Source organism: Mirounga angustirostris, unplaced genomic scaffold (assembly GCF_029215605.1).
Source record: "Mirounga angustirostris isolate CCGP_5_RB_7025 unplaced genomic scaffold, mMirAng1.0.hap1 SCAF_15, whole genome shotgun sequence".
NCBI classification, from domain to species: Eukaryota; Metazoa; Chordata; class Mammalia; order Carnivora; family Phocidae; genus Mirounga; species Mirounga angustirostris.
This window is the reverse complement of record NW_026991723.1, coordinates 46639614-46657534: the sequence shown is the minus strand read 5'-3', so window position 1 is coordinate 46657534 and position 17921 is coordinate 46639614. Positions and strand designations below refer to the sequence as shown.

The 17921-nt window shown below is 43.0% G+C and overlaps 3 protein-coding genes across 3 annotated transcripts; all 3 read right to left on the bottom strand.

The window, feature by feature from the left end:
* Window positions 1–390: 390 nt before the first annotated feature.
* On the bottom strand, window positions 391–954 carry LOC123842473 (interferon alpha-1/2-like). The gene has a single exon (XM_045871785.1). It carries the CDS (start codon window positions 952–954, stop codon window positions 391–393), a length of 564 nt encoding a protein of 187 aa, XP_045727741.1.
* Window positions 955–6312: 5358 nt separating this feature from the next.
* LOC123842632 (interferon alpha-1/2-like) lies at window positions 6313–6876 on the bottom strand. The gene has a single exon (XM_045871888.1). It carries the CDS (start codon window positions 6874–6876, stop codon window positions 6313–6315), a length of 564 nt encoding a protein of 187 aa, XP_045727844.1.
* A 3708-nt stretch (window positions 6877–10584) lies between these two features.
* On the bottom strand, window positions 10585–11148 carry LOC135362647 (interferon alpha-1/2-like). The gene has a single exon (XM_064579017.1). It carries the CDS (start codon window positions 11146–11148, stop codon window positions 10585–10587), a length of 564 nt encoding a protein of 187 aa, XP_064435087.1.
* Between the last annotated feature and the right edge of the window lie 6773 nt (window positions 11149–17921).

The window sequence follows — 17921 nt, the reverse complement described above, 5'->3', positions numbered from 1 at the left end:
AAAGAAGATGCAATTAGACCTGGTGTTATTCTTTGAACACTTCCCGTAGTGAAAGTTCAATTAAAAAAAAAAGATAAACCAAATAAATATCAAGAGTACATTTTATTATATTAATGGCATGTACAGCTACATATAATATATGAAAAATATAAATCCTATAAACATTTACATAAATAAATATTTAAATAGATAAATAGACATGAGCACGGTCAACTATAAGCGACGACTGCTTGTAGAGTTGACATGTCGCTTAATGCTTCTGAAAACCTTTAACAAATGGATTCTGTTGATGTCACCATAACAGCAGAAATGAGAGTCTTTGACACGGAAGAACAAGGGAAAGTGTGATATTATTAGTCAGAGGGAATCATTTCCATGTTGAACCGGGTCTCACTTCTTGCTCCTTAATCTGTTTTGCAAAGTTGTTGCTGAATACAAGGCTTTCATGATTTCTGCTCTGACAATCTCCCAGGCACAAGGGCTGTATTGCTTCTCTTGCAGATAGAGGGAGATTCTTTGGAAATAGTTCCTCAGGATGGAGTCCACATTCATGAGGGGAGGCTCTCCCAGCCCCGCCTCCTGCATGGGACAGGCTTCCAGGTCGGTCAGCTGCTCAGAAAGTCCGGAGCAGAACTCCTCTAAGAGGGTCTCGTTCCAAGCAGCAGATGAGGCCTCTGTGCAGAAGAGGTGGAAGATCATCTGGTTCATCACATGGACGACAGAGAGGGCTTGAGCCTTCTGCAACTGCTTGCCATCGAGCACCTCCTGGGGGAAGGCAAAGTCACTTGTGTACTTGTCACAAGAGCTAGCAGACATTCTCCTCATTTGTCCCAGGAGCGTCAAGGCCCTCCAGGCGAACAGGCCATGGCTCTGAGGCAGGTCACATCCCAGAGAGGAGAGGGAGCTGCAGCTGAGCACCACCAGGGCCACCAGGAAGGAAAAGGGCAGGGCCATTGGGGATCCTGCAGATGCTGCTGGCCTGGCTGGGGTGGGCAAGTCTGGGAACCGTAGCGCTAGGTTCTCTGAACATCTTCTCTTGTGTGTGTGGCTTAAGTAGGGGACATGGGAGTTTTCAATTTCTGAACGTTGCCCTTACTTTCTACTTCTCTTTTAGCTTTCCATTATGCACTTTCTACTTGGGTTTGGAGCATGGGTTTCTCAACCGTTTCTTTTTCTTATTGCCCCCAACCCCCGTTTATAGTGTTTTAAATGTTTATGTAATTGAAATTTCCAAGAAAACTCACTAACGCAGATCTGCAGTCTATACTTTTGTGTATATATAACCCTGCTTTATAGATAAAAAGGAAGTGTCCATTTACTCTGTTTATTTATTTCAGGGTGAAGAATTACTAAAAATTTCAACTGAAAGCTAAATTTTAAAGCTCCTGATCCCTCACTGGATAACTAATACTGATTTGTGACTTCTAATTTTTTACTTATTGAAATGGAAATATAGGAGCACAATGCAAATTAAGAATTTCTAGAAAGACATAATAATGATATTAATGTGCTTAAATATTTAGAATCACTCCAAATTGCTAACAGCTAATGAAAAATTAAATCATTTGTTGGACATTTGTTTTTAGTGTACTGTATTTAAGTGGTCTCAATGAGAAAATAATTTTTAAATGCACTTGCTTCTTGATACTCATCAAGGTATTCTCAAATATTTTTTCGATTTAGCACTAGATAGAATTACTGATGTGTTAATTAACTTTTGCAGAATTAAATCATAAAGTATAATCTATTTATATTTATTTCCAGAGTCTGATTCACAACAAGGCTCAAACATCTGCATTGTCCACCAGGTAGACAATGGCAGCTCACAAGTAAGCAAAGATCACCTCTCCGGGTAAGACACTGAGATCCAGGAAATGATGGACAGAAAGTCCTCCAATCCCAGATTATTCCTCTTATTCCTAGTGGGGCACTATCTTGCAGGCATTTCGTGTGCCTTCCACAAATTCCATGTTCATGCTTCTTGTGTGATACCGAAGAAAACCCAATGACAGACAATAAATACTGAGGATAAAGTTTTTAAGACCATTCCAAGGCTGAGCTTTGGCATACCACACACCTTGGAATACTGAAGACTTGTTCGCAACCCTAAGAACTACTTGGTACATTGTTGGAAGCAACTGTAACACCTGTTCCCTCTGGTGTGGGGATGCTGGTGATGGGAGAGGTTGTAGAGCTACAGAGCAAGGAAGATGGGAAAAAACTCAGGACCTTCTCCTCACTTTGGCTGTGAACATAACTGCTCATTTTTAAAAAATATATATTTTTGTATAAGTTCATAAAAAGCCATCGAAATTGGCATCTTCCCCTCACAGAGTCAGTTCATTCCAGGAAAGAGCGTTTTCTTGGCCCGGAGGAAACTCTCGCACCACGGACAGATTTCTACACACAAGACAAGCCCAGTCTCCAGACTTGGTCACTGTCTAGCTCACCGTGCCCACTCGCTGGCAGCACCCCCTCCCCCGGAAAGATTGTGACGGGCCACCGAACAGCAACCTTCCACTCCTGTTTCCCCTTTGCTACAGCCACTGTTACATCACTGCAGTGGGGACATTCCCTTGGCTCCAGAAATAGTCACCAGGAGAAAGGAAGAGAGTTTCAAAAAAACTTAGAAACTTCAAACAACATTTGCTCTTCCTTGGTGGCCTTGTAATAGGAAGTAAAACGGCCAGACAGAAACCACAAAGGAAAAGGAAGCAGCTGTATGAATGGGCAGGAGAGGCTCCTGAGGAGGGAGGGAGGAGGGCAGAGCTCACTGGGGGTTTCTACCCTGGGGGAGAGGGAAACACTGTGATTTGGGAGTGAAAGGATGGGGTCTGGAGAAGCAGGGAGGAAGGGGAAATGTGCTGTAGCACAATGTCTAGAGTATGTGTACGTCAGTAGAGTGTAGATGGATACATATGATATTATTGTGTCTATAATTACATTCCATTCATGGGCCACCTGTTCCCAGTTGGGTGTTTTAGAGGTTCAGCAGTTTGCAGTCAGTTAGAGAGAGAAGGCTAGGAGAAGATCACCTTTCGCTTAGAGATGTCTATGAAAAAAATAATAGTCATCATCTGTTAAACTCTCACTAGTGGAAGATCCTAGATATATTTAAATGTGCTACTTCATTATTACAACAACTCTAGGAATATTTCCGCCCACTTCACGTTTGGGAAAACTGAACTTCAGAGAGCTCAAATGAGTTTCTCAGGATCAAACAACTAGATCGAAAGCAGAAGCTAGAAGCAGTGGGTAGTCGTATAGCCCATGTGATAAATTACTACCAAAGGTTCACCTTGGGAAATTCTGAAGCCTCTCTTCTTCCAAACTTTCTGGAGATCATTCTTCCCTGGCAGTGTGTCCCCTGCACTGGCTGACCCATCTCTGTGCCCTTTGCAGGTTCCCCTTGTCCTTCTCAACCTTAAAAGTTAAAGGTGCTCCGAAGCCTTAGGGAATTTTCTCCTTCCACACTCATTCAGACAGAGGGACTTTCTTTTTTTTTTTTTTTTTTAAAGATTTTATTTATTTGCAAGAGAGAGAATGAGAGACAGAGAGCATGAGAGGGAGGAGGGTCAGAGGGAGAAGCAGACTCCCTGCCGAGCAGGGAGCCCGATGTGGGACTCAATCCCGGGACTCCAGGATCATGACCTGAGCCGAAGGCAGTCGCTTAACCAACTGAGCCACCCAGGCGCCCAGACAGAGGGACTTTCAATAGCGAGGCTTGATTTCCAAATATGCAACAAACAACTGGAATTGAATGTCTCCAGGACGTGAAATGTTGGAGATTCCAAATTCACATATGCATCTAGCAGTGGGAAGTCAGCTGTCCCCTCTTCTCGACATCCCTCCTTCAAGATCCTGGTGACACAATCCCTTGTCCTCTACTTCTCTGAAGAGGTAGACTCAGACTACTTTAGAGGGATTCCTTTCCCCCTCCCTCTGCTGGAAAAGCCAGCAGATTTTTCTCTGATCTTCACAGGGAGAGCCTAGTGGGATTCTGAAGGTAAAACTCACAAACCTGTGGGCTCCAGTAACTAGGGAGTCCTGGAGTTGGTCCCTCTCCAGTGTAAGCACACAGAGCCTCAAGCAATGCTTCAATTACAGCTCGTGTTCCTCCCAATCCCTGCTCCTGGTAAGGTGTGATTGTTTGCACGCTCCTTTTTCTCTGGTTGCCAGTGCTGAGGCTGGCTCTGGGACCTCAGTTGTGAATGGATCTCAGAAGAGTTGTTGTTTTCAATTGTCTTCCATTTTGTGGTTGTTTCTGTTGTTGTTGCTCCTGCTGTGAGGTCAGGAAAAAGATCCAAGTGGTTCAGTATTGGACAGGAAACCAAGGATCCTGCAGTACATGAACCCGTGAACAACTTCAGTATAGCTCTCACCTACAGAGGGATGCCCTTAGGGATACTCATGTTCACAGACACATATTAACCCCAATTTTCAATACTTTAACTCAATGCATTCTATGACTGAAGCAGAAAGAAGTGTCCTTTGAAAGATGGAACACGTGGGCAAGTGACTTAATGTTGGAGGTGAAGAATATAATTTCCGGGTCCTTTTCCTGCTTTCTTTTATGTTTTATATTCCCTTTCCTTATTTCTTCATTTGAATATGAAGAGATGGGTCTCCTGATTTTGACTCAGAGGGTGAAGGTCTGCTGGAGCACCTCATGAAGGACAGAGATGGCCCAGGCCTCCTGGACCTGGAGGCCACCCACCATGTCCCAGAGGAGATGTCCGTCAGTCAGGGGAAAGGACAGACCCTCCTCCTCTCTGTCAGAAGCAACAAGTCCTCCTGTGTAGCCACCTGGGCCTGGAGGCAGGTCACAGCCCAGAGCTGAGAGGCTGCCACAGGGAACCAGCCGGAGCCCCGCAGAAGGGCTGGGCATAGCACCTGAGGGCTTCTGGTGGCCTGGGGGACCAGTGGGGGTCGCCATGGCCCCCAGATCCTCTCCCATTCTACTTGTGACTCTTAATAGAACAGGGTAGGTTTCATATGTAGAATATTCCTGTACACTTGCATGTCTTTAATTTTTGTTTGCTTTTTTATATTTGCTTTTCATACATTAGAAGAGATTAGAATACATCATTCATATCACTTATTTTTTCATTTTTTTCATCAAAGTTTAATTTGCCCAAAAAAGGTAAATCTCTCAAAACTATTTCCTATCTATACTCACTAGCTTCCCTTCTGTTCCTCACCTTTCCTCCTCGTCCAGTATGGTTTTTGGTGATTAATTCAGTCAAACCAGCTTGCACCTGGGTCACACCCCCTCCACTTCCAGCCTTGTGGGCACTTTCCATTCACCTTTTGCTATGATGCAATTCCTTGAAGCATTTTTTGGCTTTGAAATACACTCTTAACCAATATTCGCTCTTACCCTACTGCCTTAGGGCCATTCCTCCTTTTTTTGTAGTGTGGCTCTTTTCTCCCTTAACCACTGGACATTTGAGGCATCACTGTTAAGTCCTTTTCTTATTCTACCCTCTCTGACCTCGGGACCACTTCCCTTGCTGGGCCTTAAATGAATGGAATGGCTTGTAAATGGCAGACTCAAGGATCCATTTATAAAGAATATTCACATTTGGATGTCTACCAGTCTAATGTGGAAGCTATCCAGCGCTTTTGATTCTATGTCCTGACATGTGTGTTTCCTCGTCTGCTTCTAGAATTCATATTTTCCATTCTTCTCATTCTATCCTTTAACTTAACTGGTATTACTTCCGTATGATTATCGTTTGGAGGTTGGTTTTTCTACAAACCTCAAGATACAGACAGGGCATCGATTTGTTATGTCTGCCTTTATCCTGATGACAACATACAAACTGTCTTCAAGGAAGTCTGTGGTATTACTTCTAATGTGAATCACGGAATAATGTGTAACTGAATTCTACAATGCATCTTTCATCAGGTTATAATTAGACTTGTTTCCTCTATATAAGAAACAAATACAACAATTTTTCTATAGAAATATTTAATGAACAAAAAAATAAAAAATTTAATAAATGTAAAGGACATTTATTTTTATTAACCACAAAGTGAAGGTACACCTAATATTATATAATAAAAGATAATTTAAATCGTATAAATAATGAAATACATATATAGTTAAATAAGTATATCAGCATGGTCATCTGAAAGCGACGGTGTTTGTGGAGTTGACTTGATATTGCTTAATACTCCTGAGAACATGTGACAAACGGATGTTGTTCATTTCACCATAACAGCAGAAATGAGAGTCTTTGACACGGAAGAACAAGGGAAAGTGTGATATTATTAGTCAGAGGGAATCATTTCCATGGTGAACCGGTCTCATTTCTTGCTCCTTAATCTTTCTTGCAAGATCGTTGATGAAAACAAGGAGCTCGTGACTTCTGCTCTGACAATCTCCCAGGCACAAGGGCTGTATTGCTTCTCTTGCAGATAGAGGGAGATTCTTTGGAAGTAGTTCCTCAGGATGGAGTCCACATTCATGAGGGGAGTCTCTGCCCCCTCCGCCTCCTGCATAGGACAGGCTTCCAGATCGGTCAGCTGCCTAGAAAGTCCCGAGCAAAACTCCTCTATGAGGGTCTCGTTCCAAGCAGCAGATGAGACCTCTGTGCAGAAGAGGTGGAAGATCATCTGGTTCATCACATGGACGACAGAGAGGGCTTGAGCCTTCTGCAACTGCTTGCCATCAAGCACCTCCTGGGGGAAGGCAAAGTCACTTGTGTACTTGTCACAAGAGCTAGCAGACATTCTCCTCATATGTCCCAGGAGCGTCAAGGCCCTCCAGGCGAACAGGCCATGGTTCTGAGGCAGGTCACATCCCAGAGAGCAGAGGGAGCTGCAGCTGAGCACCACCTGGGCCACCACGAAGGAAAAGGGCAGGGCCATTGTGGATCCTGCAGATGCTGCTGGCCTGGCTGGGGTGGGCAAGTCTGGGAACCGTGGCTCTAGGTTCTCTGAACATCTTCCCTTGTGTGTGTGGCTTAAGTAGGGGACTTGGGAGTTTTCAATTTCTGAAACGTTTCCCTTACTTTCTACTTCTCTTTTTGCATTCCTTTCTGCACTTTCTCTTTGGATTTAGAGCATGCGATTCTCAACCATTTGTTATTTTTTCCAATATTATCTCTTGCCCCCAGAGTCTTTTTCAATGTTTTTAATTGGACCTTCCAAGAAAACTTAATAGCATGGATACACAGTATATATAGTTACATATTGTATTTATATCCGTGCTTTATAGGTAAAAAAGAAAGTATAAAGTTTATCCACTCAGGTTTAAGAATGAGTAAGAATTTTAAACTAAAAGTTAAATTTTAAAGCTATTGATGCATAAGTATATGAGTAAATTAGATGACTGAGTGTAATTTACTTACATATAGAAATTGTAATATATAAATACATATGCAAATTAACAATTTCTAAAAAGACATAATGATTTTGGTGTACTTAAACAGGTAAAATCATTCCAAATTGCTAAAGCAAGCGAAAAATTAAATTATTATTAACATCTGGTTTTAGTGTACTGAGTTTTAATGTTGCCTCATATGACAAAATCATTTTTAGCTTCACCTGCTACTACGTACTCTTGAAGGTATTGTCAAAATATGTTTTCTGTTTAGCACTAGATAATTACTGATGTGTTGAATAAGTGTTGTACACCTAAATCGTAAAATATAATCTGTTTGTATTTTATTGTCAAAACCTGCATCACATCAAGGCTCAGACAAGCAACATCCACAAGACATCCGATGGCAGCTCACAAGTAAGCACAGATCATCTCTCCAGGTCAGCCTTTGAGACGTAGGAAATGATGGAGACAAACTCCTTCAATCCTAAATTATTCCTCTTATTCCTAGGGTGTCGCACTGATCTTGCAGACCGTGGGTATCTTCCCAGAATTCTATGTCATGGTTTCTTGTGTCATACCGAAGACAACCCAATTAGAGACAATAAATACTAAGGTTTTGTTAGACCGCTTCAACACTGTGCCAGTGTCCCCAACAGGAAGCCTGGTTCTTGTCTGGATGTGGAGGTGTGAAGGTTCTAATTCCTGATAAATGAATTTTCCCAGCCACACCTCTCTGACAAGGTAGTTATCACCTCTACTAACATTTTCCTCTGGAGTGACTGAGTGTCTTCCACCCAAGCTCTCCTGGACTCACTCCCGCGGGCAGGCTCAGCATGTCCTGAGGACTTTAGATGCTCCTGCTGTGCGGGGGCTGGTTTCCTTGTCAGCAAAGCAATGACTGGCCCTAGATCCTTGCCCTTGCCCCTGGAGTGTTTGGGCTGGGGACCCTAGCTCTCGGTGCTGACCTCCTCCTCTCCTGACCAGGTTTCAAAAGTTTCAACAGCCCTCAGATACTGAGGGTGAACATTTGTTTTCTCCAAATAGAGGAAAGACCCCACTTTAATCATTTTACCTTGAGTAAAGGAATACATTTATTTTGCCACCACAATTCTTACCTTCAATTTTGAAATTTTTTTTAAGTAGGCTCCACACATAGGGTGGAGCCCAACGTGGGGCTTGAACTCACAGTGTGAGATCAAGACCTGAGGTGAGAGTAAGAATCAGATCCTCAATGGACTGAGCCACTCAGGCTCCCCTAGCGTGCTAATTTTACTTAAAGTACTCTACACTTCTTTGCCTCAAAATTTCTGGGCTGGGCATGAGGGATTCACTGATTGTGTCTCTCAGGAGAAACTTCACAGAAATTAATTACTTTCAGTAGTTCATTCAGTCTGTGTATTTCTTTTTTCTTTTATTTTTTTTGAGATTTTATTTATTTATTTGAAAGAGGGAGACATAGCAAGAGAGGGAACACAAGCAGAGGGACCAGTAGAGGGAGAAGCAGGCTGTCTGTGGAGCAGGGAGCCCAATATGGGGCTCGATCCCAGGAACCTGGGATCATGACCTAAGCCTAAGGCAGATGCTTAACATGAGCCATTCAGACACCCCCAGGCTGCATATTTCTATTAGGCATCTTAGTTTGGTCATCTGTCTGGTGCTCAGAATGCAGAAGGGTGAGGCTCAGGCTATGATGTCAGGGAGAAACTGCCTTCTTGCCTTTCCTTATTCATGATATTGCATTTTCAGTTTAAGTAACAACAACAAAATACTTTGAATATCTTCATTTTTCCACAGTTCTTTACTGGACGCACTCTGAGTTGCTGCTCCTGCATCATGTTCTACATCATCGTGAGGATCATACAAAGGGAAATAAAAAAAAGGTCAAGGGGCTACACCGGGTTTCTCTATCATTTCCAAGACATGTTTTCTGTTTCTCATTTCAACCTTCCTAGAAAGCAAAACATGCAGTGGTATGTGGGGGAGGCAAGAGATTATATTGGAAAAAATAATAAATGGTTGCAAAACCCATGCTCTAAATACTAAGTATTTTTTCATTTTTTTCATCAAAGTTTAATTTGCCCCAAAAAGGTAAATCTCTTAAAACTATTTTCTATCTATACCACTAGCTTCTCTTCTGTTCCTCACCCTTCCTCCTAGTCCATTATGTTTCTGGTGAGTCAGTCAAACCAGATCACACCCGAGTCACACCCCCTCTACTTCCCAGCCTTGCGGGTACTTTCCATCCACCTTTTGCTCCGATGCAATTCCTTGAAGCATTTTTTGGCTTTGAAATACACTCTTAATCAATATTCGCTCTTACCCTACTGCCTTAGGGCCATTCCTCCTTTGTTTGCAGTGTGGCTCTTTTCTCCCTTAACCACTGGACCCTTGAGGCATCACTTTTAAGTCCTTTCCTTATTCTACACACTCTGCCCTCAGAACCACTTCCCTTGCTGGGCCTTAAATGAATGGAATGGCTTGTAAATGGCAGACTCAAGGATCCATTTATAAAGAATATTCACACTTGGATGTCTACCAGTCTACTGTGGAAGCTATCTAGCGCTTTTGATTCTATGTCCTGAAGTGTGTGTTTCCTCGTCTGCTTCTAGAATTCATATTTTCCCTTCTTCTCATTCTACCCTTTAACTTAACTGGTATTACTTCCGTATGATTATCGTTTGGAGGTTGGTTTTTCTACAAACCTCAAGATACAGACAGGGCATCGATTTGTTATGTCTGCCTTTATCCTGATGACAACATACAAACTGTCTTCAAGGAAGTCTGTGGTATTACTTCTAATGTGAATCACGGAATAATGTGTCACTGAGTTCTACAATGCATCTTTCATCAGGTTATAATTAGACTTGTTTCCTCTATATAAGAAACAAATACAACAATTTTTCTATAGAAATATTTAATGAACAAAAAAATAAAAAATTTAATAAATGTAAAGCACATTTATTTTTATTAACCACAAAGTGAAGGTACACCTAATATTATATAATAAAAAATAATTTAAATCTATAAATAATGAAATACATATACAGTTAAATAAGTATATCAGCATGGTCATCTGAAAGCGACGGTGTTTGTGGAGTTGACTTGATGTTGCTTAATACTCCTGAGAACATGTGACAAACTGATGTTGTTCATTTCACCATAATAGCAGAAATGAGAGTCTTTGACACGGAAGAACAAGGGAAAGTGTGATATTATTAGTCAGAGGGAATCATTTCCATGGTGAACCGGTCTCATTTCTTGCTCCTTAATCTTTCTTGCAAGATCGTTGATGAAAACAAGGAGCTCGTGACTTCTGCTCTGACAATCTCCCAGGCACAAGGGCTGTATTGCTTCTCTTGCAGATAGAGGGAGATTCTTTGGAAGTAGTTCCTCAGGATGGAGTCCACATTCATGAGGGGCTTCTCTGCCCCCTCCGCCTCCTGCATGGGACAGGCTTCCAGGTCGGTCAGCTGCCTAGAAAGTCCCGAGCAGAACTCCTCTAGGAGGGTCTCGTTCCAAGCAGCAGATGAGGCCTCTGTGCAGAAGAGGTGGAAGATCATCTGGTTCATCACATGGACGACAGAGAGGGCTTGAGCCTTCTGCAACTGCTTGCCATCAAGCACCTCCTGGGGGAAGGCAAAGTCACTTGTGTACTTGTCACAAGAGCTAGCAGACATTCTCCTCATTTGTCCCAGGAGCGTCAAGGCCCTCCAGGCGAACAGGCCATGGTTCTGAGGCAGGTCACATCCCAGAGAGCTGATGGAGCTGCAGCTGAGCAACACCAGGGCCACCAAGAAGGAAAAGGGCAGGGCCATTGGGGATCCTGCAGATGCTGCTGGCCTGGCTGGGGTGGGCAAGTCTGGGAACTGTGGCCCTGGGTTCTCTGAACAGCTTCCCTTGTGTGTGTGGCTTAAGTAGGGGACATGGGAGTTTTCAATTTCTGAACGTTTCCCTTACTTTCTACTTCTCTTTTAGCTTTCCATTATGCACTTTCTACTTGGGTTTGGAGCATGGGTTTCTCAACCGATTCTTTTTCTTATTGCCCCCTCCGTTTACACTGTTTTGAATGTTTATGTAATTGAAACTTCCAAAAAAACTCACTAACACAGATCTGCAGTCTATATAATTATATATGTAGAGCCCTGATTTATAGATAAAAAAGAAAGTGTCCATTTTACTCTGTTTCTTTAATTCAGGGTGGAGAATGACTAAAAATTTCAAACAGAAACCTCAATTTTCTACCTTTGATTCTTCACTGGATAACTAAATTTCATTAGCGACTTCTAATTTTTTACTTATTTCAATGGAAATATAAAAGTATGCAAATTAAGAATTTCTACAAAGACATAAAAATGATTTCAATATAGTTAAATATTTAGAATCATTCCAATTTGCTAACAGCCAATGAAAAATTAAATTCTTTATTGGACATTTGTTTTTAGTTTACTGTATTTACGTGGCCTCAATGAGAAAATAATTTTTAACTTCACTGGCTGCTTGATCATCATCAAGGTATTCTCAAAATATTTTTTCTATTTAGCACTAGATAGAATTACTGACGTATTGAATAAGTTTTGCAGAATTAAATCATAAAGTATTCTCTATTTGTATTTATTTCCAAAGCCTGCACCACAACAAGGCTCAAACGTCAGCATGTCGACCACAGAGCCAATGGCAGCTCACAAGTGAGCAAAGATCACCTCTCCGGGTAAGACATCGATTTCCAGGAAATGATGGAGAAAAGTTCTCCAATCCCAGATTATTCCTGTTATTCCTACGTGGAGCACTATCTTGCACGCATTTCGTGTATCTTCCACAAATTCCATGTCCATGCTTCTTGTGTGATACCGAAGAAAGCCCACTGACAGACAATAAATACTGAGGATAAGGTTTTGTGAGACTGCTCCAAGGCTGAGCTTTGGCATACCACACACCTTGGAATATTGAAGACTTGTTCCCAACCCTAAGAACTACTTGGTACATTGTTGGAATCAACTGTAACAACTGTTCCATCTGGTGCGGGGATGCTGGTGATGGGAGAGATTCTGCAGCTACAGAGCAGGGAGGATGGGAAAAAACTCACGACCTTCTACTAAATTTGGCTGTGAACATAACTGCTCTTGAGGACATAGGAGTTTTCAATTTCTGAAACGTTTCCCTTATTTTCTACTTCTCTTTTTGCTTTCCTTTCTGCACTTTCTCCTTGGGTTTAGAGCATGGTTTTCTCAACCATTTCTTATTTTTTCCAGTATTATCCCCTGCCTCCAGAGTCTTTTTCGATGTTTTTTAATTGAGCCTTCCAAGAAAACTTAATAGCGTGGATACACAGTATATATAGTTACATATTGTATTTATATCCGTGCTTTATAGGTAAAAAAGAAAGTGTAAAGTTTCTCCACTTCAGGGTTAAGAATGGCTAAAAATTTTAAGCTAAAAGTTAAATTTTAAAGCTATTGATGCATAAGTGTAAAAGTAAATGTGCTGAGTGACTTGTAATTTACTTACATACATAAACTGTAATATGTAACATACATATGCAAATTAACAATTTCTAAAAAGACATAATGATTTTGGTGTACTTAAACAGGTAAAATCATTCCAAGTATCTTCCAAGAATTCTATGTCATGGTTTCTTGTGTCATACCGAAGACAACCCAATTAGAGACAATAAATACTAAGGTTTTGTTAGACCGCTTCAACACTGTGCCAGTGTCCCCAACAGGAAGCCTGGTTCCTGTCTGGATGTGGAGGTGTGAAGGTTCTAATTCCTGATAAATGGATTTTCCCAGCCACACCTCCCTGACAAGGTAGTTATCACCTCTACTAACATTTTTCCTCTGGAGTGACTGACTGTCTTCCACCCAAGCTCTCCTGGACTCACTCCCTGAGGGCAGGCTCAGCATGTCCTGAGGACTTTAGATGCCCCTACTGTGCAGGGGCTGGTTTCCTTGTCAGCAAAGCAATGACTGGCCCTGGATCCTTGCCCTTGCCCCTGGAGTGTTTGTGCTGGGGACCCTAGCTCTCGGTGCTGACCTCCTCCTCTCCTGACCAGGTATCAAAAGTGTCAACAGCCCTCAGATACTGAGGGTGAACGTTTGTTTTCTCCACGTAGAGGAAAGACCCCACTGTAATCCTTTTACCTTGAGTAAGGGAATACATTAATTTTGACACCACAGTCCTTACTTTTCCATTTTGAAATTTTTTTAAGTAGGCTCCACACACAAGGTAGAGCCCAACATGGGGCTTGAACTCACAGTGTGAGATCAAGACCTGAGGTGACAGTATAAGAATCAGATCCTCAACGGCCTCAGCCACTCAGGCTCCCCTAGTGTGCTAATTGTACTTAAACTACGGTACACTTCTTTGCCTCAAAATTTCCGGACTGGGCACGGGGGATTCACTGATTGTGTCTCTCAGGAGAAACTTCCAGCACAGAAAGTAATGACTTTCAGTAGTTCATTCAGGCTGCGTATTTCTATTAGGCATCTTAGTCTGGTCATCTGTCTGGTGCTCAGAGTGCAGGGGGGTGAGGCCCAGGCTATGATGTCAGGGAGAAACAGCCTTCTTGCCTTTCCTTATTCATGATATTGCATTTTCAGTTTCAATAACAGCAACAAAAAGAATTTGAATATCTTCATTTTTCCACAGTGCGTTGCTGGACACACTCCGAATTGCTGCTCCCGCATCCTGTTCTACATCATCGTGAAGATCACACAAAGGGCAGTAACAGAAAAGTCAAGGGGCTGCACCGGCTTTCTCTATCATTTTCAAGACATCAGTTTTCTGTATCTCATTTGAACTTTCCTAGAAAGCAAAACATGACAGTGGTGTATGGGGCAGGAGGGGAAGACGAATGTTACCTCTGAATGTCACAAAAGTGAAAGACTGGCCTCTGCTGAGAAAAATGACAGAGTGTACATCAGCAAAATTGAATGCAGGAACACTTGGGACCAGCAGCTCTGGCAGAGGGGGAGAATGAAGGCTGTACTGAATTACCCCAAGTCAGGACAGTGGCTGCCTCCGCCAGAAGCTCACACAAGACCAACTCCTGGGTCCCGAGCAGCCCTCAGCTTTGCAAGACCAGCCACCTGAATTTTACTTCATTCAATCCACATATGCTCAGCTCTGAAGAGAGATGGTGGGTGGGGGCACATCAACCAGCTCACAAGAGAATGGTGACCAGAACCCCAGCTGCTCACCCTCTGAGGAAGGAGAGGGGATACTCGCCCTGCCTGAGCGCTCTACCTAGTTGATAAATCCACTCAGGCCAGGAAAAGATTGCCTTGAGAAATCCAATATTAAGACAGAGGGCACTGGATGATCCTAAAAGATTCTGCTCTTCATCTGGATAAGAATAATGATGATGATGTTTTATGATGATAATACCCAAAGCTGAATTCAGGCTAACTCTTCGGAGATCCTTGAAAACATTAACTCAATCCTCTCGATATCCCCATTTGCATTCCACTTATTTATATAGCTGTTTGGAGAGAAATAGAAAACCGGAGGGATGAATTATTCTGCAGCTACCAAAGATCCAAGGTTGAACATGAGCAGTTGTGAGATACTGGCTTGTCTGGAAGCTCCTGTTAAAAGGGGTGAAAGATAGAAATGGAGAGAGGATTTAAGAACCAGGAGAGGCCATGGCATGAAATCAGTCAGGAGGGGAGGGTGAAGGATCAAGAAGTCCAGATTCCACTTCAAATGTAAAGTGCTATGGTTCTGGATGGCAAGAGGGGGTGTGGTGTGAGTCCACTGAACGGATGGACTTGAAGTTCTCAGAAAAGTTGACAGACTCCCTTTTAAATACTCATAAGGCAGGAGTCGTTTCTGCCAACGAAAGAGAACTTGCACCTGGTACTGGAGTAACCCTCCTCCTTGCAATACGCTGCAGGCTGCTGTCGCGTCAGCGTCACCCATGCTGGGGACACTGCTGTGGGCCACGTCTGCGTAGGAGAACGCTGCGCTCACAGGGTCCACTTGAATCATCTCAGTCTCGGGAAGGATATGGAGAGACAGTTGACTCAGTGCTGCCCATTCCTACGGTTCCAACTCGTGAGGACAAGTCGCTGATCCAGTGGACACTTCCCCATTTCTCTTCTCCATCCAGGTTCCCAAGTTGCTGCAGACCTTCCACACCTTCAAGTTTCCAGATGTGCAGCTGTGGTTTTTTGAGCAAAGGAGCATCCTGCTCCTAGTTTGATCAGAGCATAGGAGACCTCAAGCACAGGCATGGCTGAGCTCCTGGATTTCTTGGGTGTAGACCTGTGGGCAGGGTTCCCAGTATTTAGTGTATTTCTGTGCAGGACTGGATGTCCGGGGGACCTTCAGCTCCGCCGCGCACGAGTCGGCTGGCAGGCAGGGTGGAGGGAGGCCGTGCATGTTCCTTTGTCCTGAAGCTGCCAAACCTTGGCTGCTTGTGGCCGGTAAACTGCACGGTGATCTCTCGCAGCCCATCAGTGGGCACCTGGCCCCGAGACCTGCCTCCCCCACATCCCCTGACACGTTGACCAGAAGCACCTGCAGATGGAAAGTTGATGGTTGTGCTCACTCCCCTCACCCTTGCCCCTGGCCCTGCCAATTGGTTCTCCAACACTTTCCGGTATTTAATAATCCATAATACTGGGATCAAAACTGAAGGTGGCTGTAGGGATTTTCAGGTCAAGACTTACTCTTTATCACAGACAGAGTAAGGAAACAGATTTATGGCAGCATTAGAATCTCTGGTTGTCAACAAGTAGCCTTTTGTAGCTTAAAGGGACATCCTCAGGAAGAGGTCCCATTTCTGCAGCTATCCCAAGCCTGGCCTCCATCTTGGTCGCCACCGTGGTCACACGTGGCACCAGCGGGCAGTCCTCCTGGAGAACAGCTTCATTAGTCCACCCTTCAACCTGATCCTGCTTTCTGTTTCCTTTTAGTCACAGCTGCTATTACATCACATTGGATGGAAATCAGAGTGAAGCCTGTCTTGCAAGTGGTTCTACAAAACCTAGAGACGTCATTTCAGTTTTGCATTCTACTTGCGATGTGCTGCTCTCCTGGGAAACCTTTAAGCTGAGACCACAACAGAACAGAAAGCTGTTGTGTGAGGAAATGACAGACGTTGGCGAGGATGCGGAGAAAGGGGAACTCTCCTACACTGTTGGTGGGATTGCGAGCTGGTACAGCCACTCTGGAAAACAGTATATAGGATCCTCAAAAAGTTGAAAATACAACTACCTTACGACCCAGCAGTTGCACTACCGGGTATTTACCCCAAAGATACAAATGTAGGGATCCGAAGGGGTAGGTGCACCCCAATGTTTATAGCAGCAATGTCCACAATAGCCAAACTATGGAAAGAGCCAAGATGTCCATCAACAGATGAATGGATAAAGAACATGTGGTATGTGTGTATATATATATATATATATATGTATATATATATATAATGGAAAATTATGCAGACATCAAAACAACACCACCACCAACAACAACTAAATCTTGCCATTTGCAACGACGTGGAAGGAACTAGAGGGTATTATGATGATCAAATAAGTCAATCAGAGAAAGACATGTATCATATGATCTCACTGATATGTGGAATTCTTAATCTCAGGAAACAAACTGAGGTTTGTGGGGTGGGGGGTGGGAGGGATGGGGTGGCTGGGTGATAGACATTGGGGAGGGTATGTGCTATGGTGAGTGCTGTGAATTGTGAAAGACTGTTGAATCACAGATATGTACCTCTGAAACAAATAATACATTATATGTTAAAAAAAAAAAAAAAGAAGATGGCAGGAAGGGAAAAATGAAGGGGGGAAATCAGATGTGGAAACGAACCGTGAGAGACTATGGACTCTGAGAAACAAACTGAGGGTTCCAGAGGGGAGGGGAGTGGGAGGATGGCTTAGGCTGGTGATGGGTATTAAAGAGGGCACGTGTTGAATGGAGCACTGGATGTTATACGCAAACATGAATCATGGAACACTACCTTAAAAACTAATGATGTAATATATGCTGATTAACATAATATAATAAAATTAAATTAAAAAAAAAAAGAAAGCTGTTGCGTGAACAGGCTGACAGGCCAAGAGATTGAATGCCAAGGATACTTTCGGGACGTCTGCCTTAGGAAGGAAACTGTTAGGAGGGCAATGTGTCCTAGAATGAGGAGGGGAGGGCAGGGGCAGGTGCCAGAAGGTTAAAGAAATAGCATGTTCTTCTGCACTTCTGCCTAGATTTTGTTATCAACTCTCAGATATTCATACAAACCACCCTTTCATCACTGAATATAAATAAAAGCCCTTCTTGGCAATGGGGAATGAATTGGTCAGCCTTCTCTAGAATTCACGATAGAATTCCGGTTGTGGAGGCTGCCCCCTTTGGAAGTCAGTTACTGAAGCATAGGACACACTGTTCCCAAGAATTTTGTAGAAAGACAAAAACAGTATTCTCATATGTAGCTGTCAGAATTAAAACAAGAGCATATGTACCATATTTAAGTCGTTCCTTTATGGAAAATACAATGCTGGGTGCCTTTAAGTGCATGAGTTCTGTTAATCTTCACAATATCCTGCTACAATTGTGAATCATATCAAACACTGGA